Below are 21,275 nucleotides of genomic sequence, written 5' to 3'. Positions count from 1 at the left end.
CTACTCTTGCCGTTTTGCCGAGTTCTCGCCGGTGAAGTGAATAAATGAACATTCTTCTGCACCACGACCGTCGCCTTCCAGCGTGGTATGGACGAAAGCCTGGAAGCTCTCAGAGACAACATATGCATTCCATATTTAGACGATGTTTCAGTCTACTGCAAACACATTTGAGAAGCATTTGGAGGATGAGAGACCAGCTCTCAAACGTCACCAAGCCTGGGGAATTAATTTGAGACCGGAAATGTTAAAAAAAAAAAAAAAAAAAATGAGGTGGGAAAAGTGATCTCATCTGATGGCTACAAAATGACACTCCTCAAAGCAACACTCAATCGCTGGTGGACAATGCCACCATGGAAAGTAACACTCAGGAGGTCACACGGACTGTTCCCTCCTGCAGACCTTCCCAATAATCGGGGACCAGAACCTCCTGGCACACAGCCTCGCGGGTCACAGACAGACAGACCACCTAAGGAGTCTTGTACGGGACTAGAGAAGAAATTGAGAATCGAGAGCAATGCTTGTGAACGAGAATGACATTGAAAGTTTGACTAAAGTTACAGAATCTCACTCATACTCCAACTATAGTATCACACATGCCACAATACCCTTTGATGTATATTTCTAAATGATACAACTTCAGACATACCACTGTACTCTTTGATACCACAGAATCACACACACACTTTACTACTGAAAGCATAGCTAGATTGGCAAATTCAACAATAGTATCGCACGCTACTGCATGCTCACATAGCAGCAGCAGTACCTCACACATACTACTACTAATACTAATCATTGTTTGTACCATGCCATCACAAACACAACTGTACCATACATCTATCTGTCTCTCTCTCACACACACACACACACACACACACGCACACACACACACACGCACACACACACAGCTATAATTTTTTTAACACACAGTAAGTCCATGATAAAGGGTGAGGCTTTGCCGTTTATTCCGTACTGACACAGAGGTGTATATGTAAGGAGAGGAGGCATTTGGTGAGATAATATCCGTTAAACCGCTGAAAGCTTTGGAGTAAAAACGTACTTTACACAGACAAGCCAGGACACAAATGTATGTTTCAGCTGTGTGCTCGCGCGAGCGTGCTTTGGCAGCACTCCTACATTCTGTCTAGACTGGGTGATAAACAGTAAAGTAAAGCTGTATTAACTTTTGATGTTATCTTCGGCAGCTTTTGCAAAAAGCAAAAGCTGCCGAAGATAACAACTCTCATGAGTACTGTACAGTATAGAGTAGAGAGTAGAGTATTCTCATGAGAGTATTGTCTTGTACCGAATATTACTCTTTGGACAAAAAGCCAAAGGACCATCAAGACAAACTTGTTATCAAACAGTCTGTTTGCTTCATTAACATATCCTAACTTGCCCCCCCCCCCCCCCCATGCATATACAGGTACTACCCAGAAAATTAGAATATCCTGAAAAGGTTGTTGTATTTCTGAAATTCAACTTAAAAGGTGAATTTGACATATTATATAAATGAATAATATGCAAATCAATATATTTCAGGTTTTTATTTCTTTGGATTTTGCTGATTAGGTCTTGCAGCTTAAAAAAAACCACTCAAATTTTATAATAATTTTCTGAGTTTGTGGTTTTAATAAGCTGAAAACCATAATCAGCAAAGTCGTTGGAACTGCTTGAGATGTCAATTTGCGTGGAATAGCTCAATAAAATTTGTTGGTTTCATCTTTTATGTTAAATTGCCAAAATAAAACAACTTTTACTTGATATTCTAATTTCTCGGGTAGTACCTGTACATGAAACCTGAAATGTATCTTCTTCTTCTTCTTCTTTTTTCAAAATCATTCCATTTAAAAGAATTTTAGATTTCTAAATGATAGAGAAACTTTCGTCTTGCATCATTTACAAAGCAAATCACTCCGGGCTTTCAGGTGTAATTTAGGATTTCAAGTAGTGTGTTTTTTTTGTTTGTTTTTTTGTGTGAAAAATCCAGTGAATTTGGGGGGGGGGGGGAAGAGAGGACATAGCACATTCCTTGTCAGGTTCCAACAAATGAGATGGTTATTTCACATGAAACAATAACCTTGACGCTGCTTCTGGGATTGACGGTTGAGAGGTGTCAAGTTGCCAGAGCAGAGCAGTTCCAGTAAGTAGGGGGAGGGAAATGGAAGGGGTTTGTTTCAGGAAGATTTTAGATGCATGTTGTGGCGTATGCTTGTCCACTTCCCCTTTTTATTTTAGGGTGACGTTTCTTCCCCGAAAACTAAAAATGAGCTGACTGCGTGGCGACGTGCACAAGTCACCCAAGTCATACGAGGCGGCAATGTGGTTTTGTGCAAGGCTGGTCATCTTGCGATGAACAACTTGCAGTTCACACCTGTTTATAAATCACTTGCAACCATCTCCTCGTCACTGTGGCCTGACAGGACAGCTTTTCACAAGCTCATATAGGCGAAAACCAGATTCCAGTGAGCTGTCAAGTTACCATACCAGGCATAAATCGCACAGGTCATTGCGATCCAAGAACCTCGCGCGTTTCTACCTCATTTTTAACCAATCAGAGCAGCTGCCCGCGACTGGAGTTTTCAAGCAGCCACACACACACACACACACACACACACACACACACACACACACACACACACACACACACACACACACACACACCTTTGTGGCGGGATATTCCATCTGTGGTGTGGGATCCTGGCCTGGTTACAGACCGGTTAGGCACTAAATCACATCCACGTGACGTCGTTGTCTGAGCCAAAGTCAACGTCACGTGATTTACAGTAATTCGCCTTTATTGCCATCGAGCTATTCCCTCCTATGATCGACCTATCCAGAGGGGGGGAAAAAAAAACACACACACACACACACGTCCCCGACCTTTTGTTTCATAAGTCTCCAGTTCGAGAACAAAAGTTGAAATTTCGTGATTAAAGCCGATGTTACGATTTTAGAGTGCCACTTTATTCACGAAAAATGCGACTTGATTAACGTCGACTTTATTCACGCAATTTCAACTTAAAACCCGAAATGGACACTCAGAAAAACTTGCAGTCGTTTTTTTTTTTTTTTTTTCTTCTTGTGACCCTAATCCTCTTCCGTCTATCGCGAACGATGTGAAAGACTAGGACAAGCGCGGCAGACGCCTTCGCAGGTGGAACCTCTGCGACGGCTCATCCATTCGGAACGTCTGCCAGTCAGGACGGAAGTAACAAAAAAAAAATATATATATATATCACATGGTGGCGCAGATCTCAAGTGCCTCGCGCGCTCGAATGCAAACCACAATATCGCCGCAATCCGCGTGCAGGGGTGTCGGGGAGGAAGCGAGGGGGCGCGTCTGCTCCCGCGGCGACCACCACCACCACCACCACCACCACGCCACCTCCAATTTAAGGACATGCGAACAATTTGATCAACGATGAGAGCACGCTCACCCTGCTCCAGCTCGCGACGGACGAACATGAATGAAGAATGACCAATGGTGAGTGCAGTGCGCCGCGCCGGGTCGCCCTTCTTCCTCCGGCCGTGTGACGCACCTCGTTTTCGGGGGAGTGCGCGAAAAAGAGTTATTGCCGCAAATCGTTAAAAAAAAGTTTTTTTTTTTTTTTTTTTAAATTTGGCAACTTACGCGGAGAACAGCGAATCCGGCGCGTCCGTCCCGCAGCCTTCCGCGTCCAGGCAGCGACTGAGCCTCTCCGCTGGAGACGTTTCGGCTTGCTCCCGGAAAGCCGGGGAATTCCGAGCTAAACTGGCTTTTTACCTGCCCAGTTTTCCACTCAAAAGGAAACCGAAATAGGATTCCGGCGTTACGGGAAACAGGTCAGGATTTTTTTGCCGGAATAGGTCGACTCGCCCAGCGCAGCACTAGTTTCAATTCCTCTCACGCCCATTGACATAATTATAAACTAAAAGGTATTTTATTGTATTCTGTTTTTGTTTTTTTTGTTTTGTTTTTTTTGTTTTTTATCGAATTTTATTGCAGAGGTTTGTGCCGTCGTTTATATATATATATATATATATATATATATATATATATATATATATATATATATATTTAAGAAACGTAAACATTTGTACACTATAACCACAACCGGATTCCTCACTTGAATGGAATTCCTATTCAGACCAATAAATAATGCAGACCTGCCCTCTGGCCGTGTCGTTTGGACGCTTATACAATCGCACTGCTTCTGCGTACTTGAGGCGAGATGACTTGACACTTGACTGCAGTTGCAAGTGGCAGGATGTTGCGGGGTCAGTGAGAGTGCACCGGTACTTGAACTACATCTGCGTTTTGAGTTTGAACCCTGCTCTGGCATACATTGGACTGAAAGGGCTCGAGTTGAAAGGTCAAGACGGCCTCGCCGTTCGAAAGTGCTTTCTGACGCCAAACGCGAGTTCCCCGGATGACTTGGCTCGACTTTTTTTTCCCGTCTCTCTCTTTCATCCCGCCAGCCTCTTCGGTGCACCAGATGTCTCCTTGCTCTTCTGCTTCTACCTCTGGCTTTGTCCTGTGACCCACCAAGGCCTCTCGAGGACATTGCAGCAGATTTGCTATTTGCGAGAACAGACGTCGAGATAGCAGTAAGTAAGGATGCGCAAATGTTTGATGTTTTGATGTTTGATGTCCTGTGCACGGGAGAGGAAAGCGACCTGTACGGTGACCGATAGGGGGGGGGGGAGGAGGAGGAGAAAGCGGCCTTGGGGCATCAGCGTGGCCTCGGGGCATCTGTATCATTTTTCCTCCTGTCAGCACTCAGGCGTTTGAAAACAGCAAGCGAGTAGGTTGGAGTAGCTGTGACACCTGAGACAAGAGCAAGCGCAGGCACCGTAGCGTTAAGGCATCCGTGCGTGCTGTTAAAATGCACTTACCGGTCACCTCGGTGGGCCTGAAAACTTTCCACTTTGATTTTTTTTTTCTTTCTTTCTTTCTCATGGAAAATTACTGCACCGACTGCTCGACTGCTTCATCTCTAGCTTTTATTTTTTCTACACTTTTTTTCAACACGGGGGGGGGGGGGGGTGAGAGCGAGGGCGTTGCAGCCTGTGACTGCTCAGACTTTCCCGAAACTTCTTATCTCTCTTCTTCCTCTCCTTTGAAACATCATCAATGTCTTTGTGCACTCGCACTTGCATGCCGACTGCCCCGCTGCTCATGCGTTTGTGTACCTCAGAGCTCTGATACGTAAATGACTCCACGCTCACGCATGTAACTTGTTGTTTACTTTTCGAATGTCTTGCAGCTTCGCTTTTGATCGGCAAAACGAGTTTGTTGACATATTTTTTACAAGTATGGGAAAAAGCCGCACTTTACTGAGAGCTGGGAAATCAGCGCTCCTTTGACCTGGCAAGCTGGTGGGAGGTGCAGGTTTTGGTGTTGGAAAAATGTCAACACAATTCCCTTCTGTAAAAGTGTTGGGTTCTTTTTTGTTCCCCCCCCCCCCCTTTAGAATAATAACATCACCAGCTCTCTGCAAAACGTGAACTGCCCCAAGCCGAAGCACAAGCTACAAGACTGCACGACTGGCAACGCGGTGGGTCAATATTCATTTTGTGTCCTGTTCGTGATGTGGATGCAAGTACACAGCAGGGATCTAGGCTAACAGCGCCTGTTTATTACATTCTGCAGACTTTAAGCGACACCTTGCTCGCCCTGGCCTGCAAAATGGAGACTCTTGGGTTGAATGTCACAGAAAGAGTGATCGACTCTATCGTGCATTCAATAAATTGCGGTTGTGCAGATCGACCGGTAAGTAACGGCACAACGCACGCCTAAAAATGTCGACCAGCCTGTTTGTTCCCCCCGGTTCAGCCCCCCCTCTATTATGTGTGAACTGCAGCTCGGGAAAATGCCCGCAGCGGAATGTTGGCAGACTGCCGCGTTTCTCTTGACACCCTTGTGGCTGAGTCACTTGAGACAGTAAAACTGATCAAAGAACAATCATATCTAACATGGCAGTGAGTTCCTACGAAACTTGGACTGTCGGAAACCTTCAGAAAGCCGACGCATTATTAGTTTTATTGCCGTCACGACGTAAGATATTTGACTTAAAAGACGGCGGTGTGACTTGGCGGCCTCTAATGGCGAGAAAGCGTATTGCGACAATGTTAGTTTTGATTTGAAGGAATAAGGCAGTGTCCTGCTCAGCATTAGCAAACTCAATTTAAGTTCACATTTGATTTTTGTAAATCCAGATGAGCAAGCATTTTACACTGACTGAGATTTGGAAAAGCAAATGTGAGAGCCGTGGCTATGACTATTGTCAAATATGATGACTCAGCCTCATAGTTGAGGTCTGAATCATATAGGGGCGTAAACTAATATTGCAACAAGGAAACATGCTGGCTGTACTTTGCCCTCCCACGTTTCCAGTTTCCAGACCTCGACTACCGCACGCAAACGTCTTTGTGTTGTTTTGTTTTTTTTATTGCTCCGTTACCGCGTTGTATTTTGCGACCTGCCGAGGAACCGCAGATGGGAATTAGCCTGATGCTACAGTGGGGCGCAGTGCATCAAACGGGCAATATTGGCGCGCGAGCTTGTGCACCGTCCCTTTCCAAATAAAGTTGATAAAACAAAAAGCTCTGCGACAGTCTGAAGGTCACCCGGAAAAAAAAAAAAAGAAAAAAGGAAGACACTATTAACCCCGTGTACCCAGCCGGCCACTAAAATGCTTAAGTCGTAGCTTCCTGTGTGAATCGTTGCCTCGCTGCAACTTCGAACACAGCGTTTGTCGACCGTTTTGATTGCTGCTTGATTGGGTTGGGAACCACCGGTCTAAGGCAGTGTTTTTCCGACTCTTTGGTGGAAAAAAAATCCCATTGAACACCACCAGCCCAACATATAGAACAACACTTTTTAGCCTGATAATGACAATATAGTCCCTTCATTTATTTACACTCACTCAGTGTGAAACTTGGGCCTGGTTGTGGATGCACGCAAAGCTGCAGAGGAATCGAGGGAGGAAAATAGACTTGCATTCAGTTTTCAAGCACAGTCACTCCACAATGGAACAGTTTGGTTTTTTTTTTTTTAGGCCAATTAAGTTAATTAGGCCAATTTAATTAATTAAGAAAATGGATCATTTTTCCACCGCACACCTGGCACCTCACGGCACAGTGGTTGAAAAACGCCGGTCTAAGGGACAACCAAACAATTCTGGGGGAAGCGCCGGCGACCATTGTGACATCACACGGGGCTGATTTCTAAAGAAAAAACAAAAACAAAAACTTTGGCTTCTACTGCCGCAAGCCAACGACTAAAGCCGGAGCCGCAGTGATAATTTGCGCAATCAATCAAAAGCATGACTGGGTTTTCTTCCCCCTCCACACAAAGGGATTAACGCGCGTCTATCACAATGAGTGCGCACGATAAGCACCTGATCCATCACTTAGCCTTAAACTGACAAAGTCTTTCAATTTCAAGTACTGTCTTTTTTTTTTATTATTATTATTTTTTTTTATTAAACGTCTTGACTTTTGTTCCCAAGACCAGAGCGCCGGGCGTCACATCGAGGAGGAGGAGGAAGAGGACGACGACGCCGGCGGCGGCGGCGGCGAGGACGCGGAAAGTGAGAAAGGTGGCGAAGAAGCTCTGCAGAGCCAAGGCCATGCTGGCGGCCATGATTGAGTGCATCGAGATGCTCAACAGCGATATGGACAGCTGAGGCCCAGCCACACACACACACACCCTCCCTCCCCCCAGACCCCCCACCCCACCCCACCCCCACCTTTCGCCATGCAAGTCCTTCTGAGGATTACCAAGAGGAAGATGACGTTATATAAGCTGCCTAGCGAGTTCTTTTTTTTTTCCTGCTTGCAGACGTTTTTTTTTGTTGTTGTTGTTGTTTTGTTTTTTTTTTGTTGCTAGTTTTACGACTACTGACTGATAAGATTCTAATCACAAGACTCTTCTGAAGCTGCCTGGAAGAGGAAAAGAAAAAAAAAAAATTCTCAAGGCCGGCCTAAATAAACTTGGGACTCTCGTGCCCGTTTTTCCGCCACGTCAGGACGCCATTTGCCTGCCCGAGTGGCTAATAGCGTTGTGAAGGTGCCAGGTGTGACACAAAGAAGCCACCCGAGGAAACGAGGATGTAGTTTTCCCGTTGGATAAAAGCAGACGAGGAAGCTATCCGAGTTAAATTGCTGCGCTGTGCGACTTGTTTGTTTTTTTTTTTCCCACGGAAGACGCAGAGTGCAGCCGCTCAAATTCACTTTCGGTTTCACTTTTAAGCAGAGCGAGTCGCCGCAGCGCACCTGGCTTACTTCGGTTGGCTCAATTTCCTTTTGTACGTTGGGATTTTTTTTTTTTTTTTTTTCTTTAGAGACGTCGGTGGATTAGTCACAGAGTTATGATTGACACTTTAAAAGCCTATTTTGCTACAGGTGATTTATGCAACTCGGCTCACACAAGTTATGGCATTTCTGGGTGATAGGCTTCCAAAAGGGAAAAAACAAAAGAAAAAGAAAAAACAACCTCCGGCACTCTCGGCTAATGTTCTCACTTATGGTGCCTTTCAATTTTAAAAAGATATATAATATATGTACCTTGGGATCCAAGTGCCAAAACTACGTATTTTTATTACTTTATAATAAGTCATTTGTTGTTGTCGTTGTGAGAGAATAACGCCAAAGAAGCATGTAGCCTTTGCTATTATTGCCACTGTCTGTGTACACTCAATGCACTATGATAAAGCTAATTTTACACAGCAATACGGTATTTGTACTTGTTTTTAATGGCCCGCACATGGACTGCTTGGATATTCACATCAAGTGCGCAAAATAAAAGTCCCTTACAGTCAAAGGTTCCACGTCGCAGACGTTTTAAAAATGTTCAATTTTCATTCTGGTCCAAAGTGGAGCAGTGTCGAGTTGATCTAAAATTAAATAAAAGAAAAACTTACAAGAAAAGTGTTTTAGAAGTGGATGCATTTTTTGCACATTTGGAGGGAGATCAAAACGTTGCGGTTGCAAGGTGGTCCCAGAGGGCGGCGCTAAACACCCGGTCGTCACTAACCTAGGGCGGGGGCGGGGTGTTATCGCTATCCCTTTGTGACATCATCAGGGGAGCTGAAGTCCAGACCTGCGACGACCGGGAAAGATGGGACTTTTCTCGGATTCCTGGGGGAGAGTTCGCCGACGGGCTGGACACACATTGTTAGAAAACACGTTTGGGAAATTTGCATTTTAAGTAGCGCGACGTGCAAAGGTCAGGCCGCTCTCTGAACATAAAACTCGACAACCCCGTGATTCTCTCATCATAGAAATTTATTGATATTGAAGTACGCGATGTCAACGACCCATCCCCGTCAAATGACTTGAGTCACATAACATTTGTGTTCTTCTTCACGCCGTCACATTTACGTCAACACACTCCATTGCATTTCATTCATGTGTGCCACGCTGGCCTTGAGCTTCTTGAGCTTCTTGAGCTTCTCGACTCTTGACGAGTCGCTAACAGTGTTTGCAACAATGCCAAGCAGATATACACCAGCGTGTGGAAAGCCTGTGGTTGTGGTACATTTGTTACATGTGAATACCTCAATGCGTTGAATACTGAGCCAATAGAGCTCCAGCGGCGGCGGCGCGTGGCTGCAAACAGGTTTTCGTACGAGCCCGAATTTTAAAAAAACAAAAAAACAACAAACAAACAAAATCATTGGACATTAACACAAAAGGTGCAAATAAAATGGAATGGTGAAATAAATAAATTGCGTATAAAAGTAGAGGGAATAAAAGGGCTTTATGCTACATTTGTATCGGAACGTCGGTCCCATGTTGACCAATCGACTTAAAGGGAACGCTGACCTTTCAACAACTTTTGACTCTTATTGTCCACCATGTTTCTCTCTCGCCCCCCCCCACGCCCCCCACCCCCTAAATGACAACACACATTGCTTTCTTCAGTAGTCCAACGTATTGCACTGTAAATGGGACATATTCCAAGGGAAAGGGAAAGGGCGGGCGGAGTTGAAATGAAAATGAGAATTGCCTCTGGGTCTCCCGCTGTGTGCCTTTAATTCCAGGGGTTCCCATCTCTCCGCGCAGCTACGGCGAGGATCTTGGGCTGTTGCGGCCGCGTGACGGCGGAGACTTTGCTTCGCCGTCACGCCCCGTTTGTGCGTTTGCCAGTTGCCGGGAGACGGCAACGGCGGGCATTCCAGTGGCGGCGGGTAGCGAAGGCGGGCTGCTTGCGCGCGGAGACGCTCAAGGGCTCAACTTTCCCCCAAAGCGCAAACCTGCGCAAGCTCGTTTCGTCGGAACGGCCAACAAGTTACGGTTAAGAAAGAAAATGAAATAAGGACATTTTTCCCACGCCGACTACCTGGAAGTTGTTTTGAGGGCGAGTAAACGTGTACGCTTCATGAACCGTAACAGGAAAAAAACAACAGCCCTGGTGCCAACGGCCGCACTTGGATCCCGGTCTATAAACTGATCTCAGAGCCCAAATAATTACCTCTCAGCGGAGCTGAGCCGTAGGACCGCTGTGCACACACAGCTTGATATTGACGTGGGTTTTTTTTTTTTTCTCACCCCCCCCCCCCCACCCTTAAATAATAACTTAAGCGCAACCTTTATTTTGTTCTTGTGATTGAAACTCGCCCTCCATCAGAAACACATGCGGCGGATGCCACACTCGCAGCAGAACTTGGCCGCCTCCACGGGGTACCTGGTCCCGCACGAGTGGCAGAACTTGCTCTTGGCGGCGCCGCCGCCGCCGCCGTTGTTCACAGCGTCCACGCCGTCCCTGCGAGGGGAAGGGAGGAGGGGGTTGAGTTAGAGAGGCAGCAGGCCGCGGGGCGGGAGGCGGTTTTGCGATACCGTGCGGAGGCTGACTAATGTGTAACCAAAATTGCTCGCTATCAAAGGTTCCCGATACAGCTGAGAAGGATAAGTTACACAACGGGGGCGGTGAATTAATACACGTTTAGTTGAACGGAAGGGATACTTCTTGTGCAATTCAAACTTGTGCAATAAAATTTTACTTTTTTTTTTTTTTTTGCAATTTGTCAAGGCACGTCAAGCGTTCTTGTGCAGGGAGTCAAGTTAAAAGTCAGAAGTGACAGGAAGATAAAATACAAAAAAAAAAAAAAAAAAACAATGAACAAAAATACACAATGGCAGCTGCAGCTGGGGTGAAATTAACAAAGAGCTAATTATGTAACAAGGCCAGCAGTGGATGGTGTTACGAATTTGGTGGGCACAATTTCCTACTTATTACTTTGTGATGAGAGGCTCAGGTCACTGTTCCACAGTATCATACACGAGGAGCAACAGGCACGACCGGGCCTGGTTTGGCAAGCTCCCCAATTGAACAAAAGAAATGCTTCAAGGCAATCGCCTCCGTGTTTTACTTTCACACGCTCCATCCAACGAGCCTTCCTCGGAACCCGCGGCGCGCAACAGTGGTGAAGAGGCTTTCAGTCTGTCAGTCTGTGGCATTTACCAATCACCAACACCTTTGTGGGTGTCACCGCCGACCTGTCGTCTCACTCCCCCATCGAGGGTAAACTGGATTCTTGCGTATACTCTCAGAACTTTAAACAATGGCTATTCACAGCTGGATAGAAGATGGTAAAAGGTCACTCCCCCAGAGCGGGTTGCCACAGGTTATAGAGTACAACCTAATACCATGCAAATACATTTGAGCTATTTTTATGGCGCCGTTTGCATGTAAAAAGGTGTTTAATCGAGCGTGTTAAGAAAAGCATTTGAAAAGAGAAGAGAAAATGTAATAAATAAATAAATAAATAAATAAATAAATAGCAATAGATTACACGAAGCCGTCCCCGAGAATATCCGCATGTACACGGAAACGCTGGGAACAACTGACGCCAGGCCTGAGGTGGCGCTGTGGTTTTACTCCCTGAAAGCGGAGGTGTATTTACAGAAGTAGCAGCCGGCAGCTAGCTAACATAGCGCTGCGAGGACGGTGAGGCGGTGCGGGTGGACGGCAAAGCTGAACTTCTGCTACAAAACCACATGGAAAACTGCATTTTGGCACAGTTATACCTATTAAATTGTAAAACAGTTGTACCCAGGTACTTAGCAAAGCGCAATATAAATCTGAGCTATTGTTATAATTACAAACAATACAAATATTATTATTATTATCATTATTACAAACAATACAAACAAATGCATTAGGCTACTGCATTACACTTTCTGTAACATGGTTGTAATAACGAGTCATACCATAACAAGTCATATCCATAATCACAAGGAAAGGGAATGCTTCAACCATATATATATTTTTAATAAGCCCATGGCATGTAAGACACAACTCGCATCCTCATCATCTTCCCTTTCATTTTCATGACTTCCAGCAGCGGCAGCGCTCCTCATTCCACACGAGGAGTGAACAAAGTAAACAGACTGACGCGCGTGCCGCCGCCGCCGCCCACAGCCTTGCAACACACACACAGCACAGGGACGCACGTACGCACTCACACGCTAGTACTGTCGCGCCCTCCCCGTCAACTGCGCGCTCCTCATGTCCTTCGCATACGGCACACAAACACCAAGGCAAGCAGACAGACAACACACTGCATGGCGAACCAAAAACGAAAAAAATATATGCACGTTCCCTTTACCCGGGAGGCCGGGACAAACAACGTCCCGTACGGGATTGCGCCTCTTTTGGCTCAAATACAGGGCGTCCCGGGCCAATATACGGGACGGTTGGCAACCCCACCGTTGCACCGGTGGTGCAAAACGTCAGTCACCGGACGTGTCATCTCCAATGGAATACTGCATTTTCATTGCTGTCAAATAACATTAGTATTGGCTTTCTTCCCAAGCTCATGCCAAGGAAGAGACCATTTGGGAAAATCCCCACAAAAAATGCCAGCAGTATTTAGCAGGGGAAAAAAAAACTAAACAAAACACCCGTATTAACACCCTTGCATCCGTGTTGCTTTGCCAACTAAAATAAACTAAGTGATAAGCTTTGACCTCCTGTTACCGTTTATTAGTATTCCACCAATTAAGTTTTTTTTTTTATTTTTATGATTGCAATATAGACTTTAAAAGGGATTTTTGGGGGGGAATTTTGGCCGATGCACTCTGTTCTGCCACCAGAGGACGGCATAGACGACAATTTTTTTTTTTTGGGGGGGGGGGGTTTGAATTCGGTCTTATTTGCAGGTGTGTGTGGCCCACCTTGGTCCGCAGTTGTCGGCGCTCCTCCTGTTCTGGGCCATGGCGGGCGGCGTGTTCCTCGCCGAGCCGTAGCCCGAGCTCGTCACTCGGGTTTTCCCTCCCACGCTGAGGAGACGGGTGAGAATGTGTCAGAGGCGGACAGCGAACCAAGAGTGCCCCCTGTCCTACCGCGACAATAACCTAAGCATTAGTCAGCCGTTAGACAGTCGTAGCCTTTGCTCGGCACCTCCACAAGCCGAGACTTAAATTAAAGAGTTTTTTTTTTCTTTACTTCTTCACACTTGATCAGGTTTTTTTCTTCTTTTTTTTTTGGGGGGGGGGGGGGGGGGCGTACCTAGATCATTTCAAGTCAAGTTTTGTGCTCTTTAATTGGGTTGAATAGCGTGAACTGACCCGGATGGGGGGCTCGTGTAGCCGGAGGGAGTGTTCCTCATTGCCCCTGCGGAGGAGGTCCTGTTGTACGCAATACCTGCAACGACAGACAAAGGAGCGGGGGGGAAACGATGACAACGTGCGTGAGATCACTGCAAAAACTGCACACTGCTGGTCGCGCCCTCAGGTTGTGGGCCTCACCGGTGGGCTGCCCGAGGCCCGCCCTCTGAGGCAAGCGGGTGGAGGTCGAAGGCGCGGCGGGCGCAGCGGCGGCGGGGGCGGCAGCAGCGGAGGCGCTGGGTTTCTTTAGCGAAGGCGGCTTGAACTGGAGACGGAGGCAGAGAGGGCGAGGGGAGCGAGTAGAGCGACAGTCACGACGGAGCAGAATCGCAGTCGTAGCTGCTTGGTGGAAAGAGAGCAAGCAAATATTTCATGACAATAATATTGGGATTTGTTACAATTTTGGGGATGTCCAAAAACTTTTTTCCACTACTGTACAATCATGACAGCAATTTTTTTTTTACAGCTCAATGATTCAAGAAGGTGTCAATGGAGGTAAATAATTGACATTTTTGGCTGACAGGCAAATTAAAAGGGGGGCGGAGTCTGGTGGACGGGCTGACCTGCGTGCGGATGGGAGTTTTCTTGGCTTCCAACTTGCCCTTGTTGGGGATGCGGGCGGCCTGCTCTTTGCAGAAGTTGATGTGCCTCTCGGCGGCGCTCTGGTTGAACCTCCGCTGGCAGTGGGGACACTGGATGTAGTCTGAGAGGAGGAAGGAAGCAAAGACAACTCGATTGCAGACGCGCCCGGTGTGAGCCGCAAAAATTAACTGGTAGACATCGGAGGCGGACGGACGAGTGTCCAGGCTGCGCTGGGATTTTGTAAGTTTGTGTAAAAGCATTTCAACATGACAGTCATTTTAAAATATTGCGGAATAGCTGCTTAGTAAGCATGGATGTGTTGCAATAACTTGATACCGGCAGCGAGACATTTTTTTTTTCCCCTAGTGGCCAATCGAGGTACTGCGGCAAATCAAATCTCTCTATTGTAGGTTTTTCAGTTACGGTCTTATGGTCGTTTAAAAAAAAAATGAAAAAGGCCAGAAAATCACCAGAAAAGAGTTTATTCCCAGCGGTGTCTCAGCTCGTTCTGATTGGCTGCGTCCTGACCCGTCTGTAAGTGACGCTCTCCAGGCTCGTTCTGATTGGCCAAATAGATTGTGTGGGTTACGGAGGCACGATGGGGAGTGACACTACCGCGCACCCTCTATGGGGCCGCCACCTTGGACTCTGGGGGTCTTGTCAGTACGGCAGCCACAAGGTGACGGCAGGGCTGCCATGGGGAGGCATCGGTGCCCTTTGTGACGTCACAAAATGCGCAAACTTTCTTGCACTTCCCAAAATGATGGACCGCTGTCATGAAATGTGCGTTACCTGGGTCATAGGTGGGAGGAGGGGGTGGCGGTAACTCCTTCCCCTCCTTCACAGCCTGGAACGCCACCTTGGAGGCTCGGATGGAAGCGATGAAGTCGTCATGCTTCTGCCGCCAGTTGTTTGGCTTCTTTGGAGGCTCCGCCTGGAAGAAGGCCCGAGCCGGGGAGATCATCTACTCTGCCAACCGTCACGGCATGATCCTTTATCATCTTAGCAGAGTATTAGAAACACTCGGTGTGTGCGTGCGTGTGAAGACAGCCGGGGAAGCCATCGGCAAGAGTTGAATAATTTCAATAACCCTCCAGTCAGAGTTCAAAGACGCATTCCCTGTCTGTCTCCCCCCCCCCCCTCCCGAGTGTCCCATGTGAAGCTGACGACCTCCCTATCAGAGCACCGGAGCTCTGATTCCCGGAGTTACAATAATAGTTCACCCACCCCTCTTCAAAATGGCCTTTAAGTGCAACGTGTATAATGTGTACGTAAGACTCTAATGCCCTTTCATTCCTCTGAACAACGAAGCATCATCGTGGCGCTCACAGCATGGAGCGCTTCTCTCCGTTTCAGCTTCAGTTCAGTGTTTGATGTTGTGCTTGACGACGGCGGGGCCGTCAGCAGCAGAGGCGCGAGGGAAGAAATAGCAAAACCGCAGTGGGAGACGCTGCAAGATTGGAGGAGTCACGTTATTATGTAACTAGGTTGGAAAGCGAAGGAGTTTAATTTTTTATCAGGTTCTGAAAAAGTACCTTGGATTAATCTGGATGCTAAGGAGGTTGTGTATGAAGAAAGAAATACTTGGTGGGGGCACACAGAAAAAAATTAAATAAATAAATACGGCGATTCAACTTACTTTCACAGAAGAAGAACTTTGGGACTGAAATACAAATGACATTGATTTACATTTAAAAAAAAAAAACAACCTGCTCACCACAAATTCAACATCCGATTCCTATCTGGGTCGCGGTGGACCGGGTTCAAGGTTACAGCCGCAGGCAATGAGAATTTTTTTTTTTTTTTTTGTGTCAGGATCCCCCCCCCCCCCCCCGTTAGCGGTGTCCTAGAGCGCAACCAGTCTTCCTGACGTCCATCATAAAACAATGCATCATGCATGAGGGATAATGAAACTGATTTGTGACGTCGCTGCAAATGCCACAGTTTAACGAACACTGTGTTCTTCGTGAGGATGTCAGATTTGTTTGGCTTGAGAAAAACGGGAAAATTCAAAATTCACCTAAACATGATTCACAACAACCCCTGAGTTATGACTGTGTTTGACACATTCCATTCCTACCTTTGGCTTCATAGGCTTCAGCGTGGAAATGTCCGTGCCCTCGGCTCTCTGCCTGCTAGAGTCGAACACTTTCCTCCTCTTCTTGTTAGTAGACGACTTGCAGACGTTAGCATGCCTCGCCTATAGAAAAATAAATAAATAATAATAATTTAAAAAAAAAAGTCACAAGTACTAAATCCTGCACATCAGCCATTGCAGATCTGCTATCTCTAAGAAATGTAACAGATATAATGGCATGAGCTGGTCACGTAGTTGCACTTCACTACTTTACATTACTGCAACCCCCCCACCCACCCACTCCAGGCGGTTAGTGGCGACTGCTGATTCCATGTCAGCTGATGCTAACAGTCGAAAATAGATTTTTAGCGCAACCTCAGCATATCTGAGGAGTCTGTGCAACACAACCGACACCACTATTTTTTTTTTTTTTTTAATTTTTCAAAGGTTGACTGAACAAAATCAACAGTCAACGGTGAATCTGAGGTTTGTTTGTTTGTTTGTTTTACCAGGACGTGGGGAGCAAAACTTCTCCCACAGCTGCTGCATTGAACCTCATCCCGGACAGGTGGAGCCTCGCCATCTGCAACAAGACATCGGACTGTTGTTAAAAGGGCCAGCCAGGCTTCTTCGGATGCAGTTAATATTGATAATTCGAAAACTCGCAATTTAATTCAATATCATGTGATGCATGTTTTAAGTAATATTATCATTGCTGTTATTATTCTGCAGACATGCAGTCCTTTCAAACCATGACATCATACTAGCTTAGCAAATGCAAAAAATAAAATAAAATGTGGGGGAAAACCATGTCTCTCGGGCAGCTGTACTAAACTTTTAGGATATAAAGCCCTTTCATAGGACCTTGGAATCATATGACCCAGCTAACCTAGCGTGAAGTGACCGTTAGTCAGCGGCTAGCGCCAGATACCCGTTGAAGCTAACGTGGGATCACACCCATTCACATCCATCCTTGGCCCAAACGTCACCTAGCACTACTGAGGCTAAATCCCAAACAAAAAAAAGCAGGTCGCGGGAATAAAGCTTGCCACCCAAACCCCGTTATCTGAAAAGCTGGCGTGCATTAAACGAAGACACAACCATTACGAATATGTATATGTATATTTCAATACACCTACAATAAATCCCGGGGAAGACAAATTATCTCACCTTCGAATTCCATCCTCTGGTTGTGTTCTGTCTGGTATGACTGTTGTGTCGGGGCCCAGCCGGTGGTGGCTAATTGCGGAGAGGGGAAGTGAGAGTATTCACCTGCGCACACTTCCGGCTTCGCTAAAACACCAAAAAAGAAAACCGTTTCAAATAACTCGCCATTGAAACAAATTGTATCAAAGGAGTGAAATAGATTTTTTTGTGTGTGTCTTAATGGTTTGTACTTTAAAAAAAAAAAAAAAAAAAAAAAAAGAGTCAATATTCGCTGATGAGGACGTGCCCACGCCATGTGTGCGCGTTATTTAAGGATTATTCGTGACAAGTCTGTCAATAATTCGGTATAAGCCTGATTTATAAGCAATATTATAATTGTTGTAATCGTGCCTTCTTTTTAGTTTCATTTCAGAGGCATTAAATACCAATTCGACATTCTAAAATGGCTAAAACAGAAAAGCTGTTCGCAGACTCGGGCACTTGGGAGAGCACTATCTCGACACAGCTGATCTTTGGCTTCCAATAGCAACTGAACGCTCCGACGCCGCCCGGTGTGCCAACAATCGAGTATTTCATTGGCTGTTACTCCCCATTGGGTTGAACTAACACAATGAAAACAGTGACGAGGAAGTAAGGAATTTCTATCCGGTGTTTTGATTTCGAACATTGTCACAGTGTTCATCTTAACAAGTTTATCTTAAAACTTGGAATGTTTAATTATAAAAGTGTCACTTGATATCATCATTACAGAGATAAAATTAGGCACTTCTAAATATTCACACCTATTTTTCCCACCTATAACCCCACCCCCTCAGTATGATACCGTCTAATCTGATCAGATTCCGGCATTTGGCGTTTTGTTTTCATTAACATGGAAACTTGAGAAACTACAATGGGAGCAGTGTTTGCTGCTCCCCAGCGCAGACAACGCTTGACACATGCGCTCTCCAGCTTGGCAAGGTTGCCACTTTGGCATGCTGGCTACATGTGTCATCTGAATTGAGCAATTCATTGGACCAGATGTTGGGACAACACTGAGAACATATTGCTGAATGGCAATGAAAGCCTCTTGGCCTTCGACACAAAAACGATTATTGTTCCCACACAGTCTGTCTCAATAGAACCTCTGTGGGCATGGACGCTCATTAGAATTCATTCGAATTAGATGTTGTAGCTGGATATGCCCGTTCATCCGAGCGCCAAAATGTCATTAAAATTACTAAGCTCTTAACCTCAATTAACTTTTCAACCAGAGCCTGATATTTGATAATGAATATTGGTATTGTAATAAATGTGGAAAAATCAGCTGGCAAACGTGTTGAGAAGGGAGAGTGAATTCTAACCATTTTTGCTGACTCTGTGTAAAAGATTCCTCAGCTTGACAAGACTATGTATCCTGCCTTCAAAACTGTTATCCTCCCTATATCCAGTTTTGTAAAAAAAAATAAAAAAAATAAAAGAACAACTGAACAGCCCAACCTACAGCCTCCATTGTAAACAAGTGGTTGGCCTGCGCATTAAGCTTCAGGCCCTGCCCACAGGATCACAGGAGAGCTACAAACAAAAACCCAATCACACGACGACGACAACAACAACAATTGTAAACAAACAGGGAGCCACGTGATGTTCACCACTTTATATTGCTCATCTGCGCCGTCAACGTGATACTTCACCTTACAATGATAATTAGTCTAATAATTACTCACCGTCCACTCCCTAAACTCCTGCCCTCGTAGTCCAGGCATTCCCCCTTTTGGGACTTTGCAAAAGGGACTGGGACATATAAGGGTGTGCAAAATATTCTGAAATACTTCATTTAAGATGCCGTGTGTATTTTATTTCTGGTTTGGAGCAAGCGAGTGAGCAATGATTTGTGCCACCATTATTATTACTCATTTACCTGTGCTGTGTTTTGAACTCTACCAAACAGGAAATCAATCACATTTATTGATTTACTGTTTGGTGTGCAATTGTCTCATAATCCTACCTTTGGCCCTTTTGAAGTGTTTTAAAAATCCTTTCACAATGGACTTCTGTAGGAACCCCATTTCAAAGCATTACTCTGATGTGAGGTGCATAGACACCAATATTTAACACCTTTCATGACTTTAATCTTGGAAGTAAAAGCCAGTGTTTAACAGAAACTATGTGTTTATCTGTTCCAAAAATCACCGTAATATGCATCTCTTATTACGGATTTGCACACATTGAACTGAAAATACAGAAATACACTCTGACCTGGTATAAACTCCCTCGACTGTGGAAAGTGCATGGAAGAAAGACTTTAATCCTAGGTTAAAAGACAAAAGACTAGCTTGGCGGATGACCTGAGGAAAAGATATCTTGCTTGGTTTCTAGGCTATAAATGATGGCGGAAGGCAAACCAGATGCAGGTTGGTGTGCAAATTAGTTCACCATCTCAGACAGCACACACCTTTAAATAATCAAATTGAACACACCCGGGATCTTGCCATTGTGACATGCCAAACGTCAACTTTAGTCACCGTTGACCAGACGTTGGTGCAGTTTGTTCACTTTGTCGTTCACAGTCGCAGCCATTCACCAGAAGATTAAGGAAGCCTTTGCGGCTTTTGACTATGAGTCCAACAACACCATGGATGTCCGGTGAGGTACAAAAAAAAAAAAAAAAAAAAAATTCTCCAAACAATAGTTGTTCATTTAAATTAATAAATATGTTACAGCTCATGTAATTGAATTATTAAATGACTAAACGTACTTACTGGCTTGATTTCATTTTCAGGGAGGTAGGCACAATTATCCACGCCCTGGGATGCTTCCCTTCTCAGGCGAACCTGCAGGATTTTATAACCGAGGTCAGAGCAATGTTTAGATTTTGCACGTATACCTTGTAAGGATAACAATTATACTACTAATTTGCTTCAAAACATTTGTGGTTAATTTATCACTCATCACTCTTATGCAATCTCAGCTGGAAGAGGACCAAACAGGATTCATCCATTTGGACAAGTTCCTCCCAGCGGCAACCAGTGCTCTGCTGGAGAAAAAGTAAGATGCTTATGCAAGATCGTTATTTTGTAACTGAGATTTTCCTCATATACAGAAAGGCCACTGGTGTTTATTAAAATGACTAAAGTCGCAGATATGTCGTGCTAAGGTGAGCACAAACACCTTGAAGGCACAAATTACAAAGTTAGTGGGAAACCTGTGTGTGTGTGTGTGTGTGTGTGTCTTTCTGTGTGTTCACATTAGGTTCCCTCCCATCACTGAAGACGTTCTGCTGCAGGCTTTTGAGGTGAAGCCGTCGGATGCAATTTTCATTAGCCAAAAACTTGCAACTGCACAGTTTCTTCTTGAAGAAGAGTATTTTTTTTTGTTGTTTTTCTAGGTGTTGGATAAAGAAAAGAAAGGATACTTGGAGTCAGACGAGCTGAAAAATTACCTTACTCAGGAAGGTAGGAACACCAATGTCTTTGCTATGCATGACAAGGAAATGTGCGCCGATTCCATATTGTTTTTGTTTTGCCTTTTACTTCTGAAACAGCACATATTGTGACTCCATTTCCTCATTGTAAAGACAGTGCTGTGCTTGTCTAAACACCAGGTGAGCCTCTCACTCAGGAGGAGATGGATGAGATGCTGGCGGGGCTGGCTGACAAGGAAGACCACCGTGTCTATTACAAAGACTTACTCAGCCAGCTGACTATTGATTGTGACTAATTATTTTTTAAACCGTACTTTTGACATTTTTTTCCCGAACAATATTTGGCAAGGATTCTATTATTTTGTTGCATAAAATGATATATTGATTGTATTCAAATAATTATTTCAAATTAGAGACACATCTGTAAATAAAGAAAATTCATTTGGG

General features: G+C 45.1%; 3 protein-coding genes across 3 annotated transcripts in view; 1 reads left to right on the top strand and 2 right to left on the bottom strand.

Moving 5' to 3' along the window:
* The window catches only part of ctnnd2a (catenin (cadherin-associated protein), delta 2a), a 234,538-nt gene extending 230,620 nt beyond the window's left edge, over nt 1-3,918 (bottom strand). The window contains exon 1 of the mRNA XM_076051063.1: nt 3,635-3,918. The gene's annotated coding sequence lies outside the window, so the exon portion shown is untranslated. The remainder of the gene's footprint in view (nt 1-3,634) is intronic.
* Nucleotides 3,919-9,879: 5,961 nt separating this feature from the next.
* On the bottom strand, nt 9,880-19,555 carry zc2hc1a (zinc finger, C2HC-type containing 1A). The gene is made up of 11 exons (XM_076051071.1): nt 19,413-19,555; nt 17,429-17,551; nt 16,768-16,841; nt 16,262-16,381; nt 15,821-15,844; nt 14,974-15,115; nt 14,163-14,302; nt 13,741-13,864; nt 13,561-13,636; nt 13,168-13,272; nt 9,880-10,783 (listed from the first exon to the last, which is right to left on the bottom strand). Exons 1-11 carry the CDS (start codon nt 19,471-19,473, stop codon nt 10,615-10,617), a joined length of 1,158 nt encoding a protein of 385 aa, XP_075907186.1. The 5' UTR covers nt 19,474-19,555; the 3' UTR covers nt 9,880-10,614.
* On the top strand, nt 18,364-21,275 carry LOC142904813 (dynein regulatory complex protein 8-like). Its single transcript, XM_076051134.1, has 7 exons — nt 18,364-19,818; nt 19,975-20,050; nt 20,187-20,259; nt 20,376-20,452; nt 20,657-20,699; nt 20,793-20,859; nt 21,009-21,275. The coding sequence occupies exons 1-7, from the start codon at nt 19,791-19,793 to the stop codon at nt 21,122-21,124; spliced, it is 480 nt and encodes a 159-aa protein (XP_075907249.1). The 5' UTR covers nt 18,364-19,790; the 3' UTR covers nt 21,125-21,275.

Source organism: Nelusetta ayraudi, unplaced genomic scaffold (assembly GCF_046127955.1).
Source record: "Nelusetta ayraudi isolate G7.1 ecotype Tasmania unplaced genomic scaffold, CSIRO-AGI_Nayr_v1 ptg000132l, whole genome shotgun sequence".
Lineage (NCBI taxonomy): Eukaryota > Metazoa > Chordata > Actinopteri > Tetraodontiformes > Monacanthidae > Nelusetta > Nelusetta ayraudi.
This window is presented reverse-complemented; position numbering and strand designations above follow the sequence as displayed.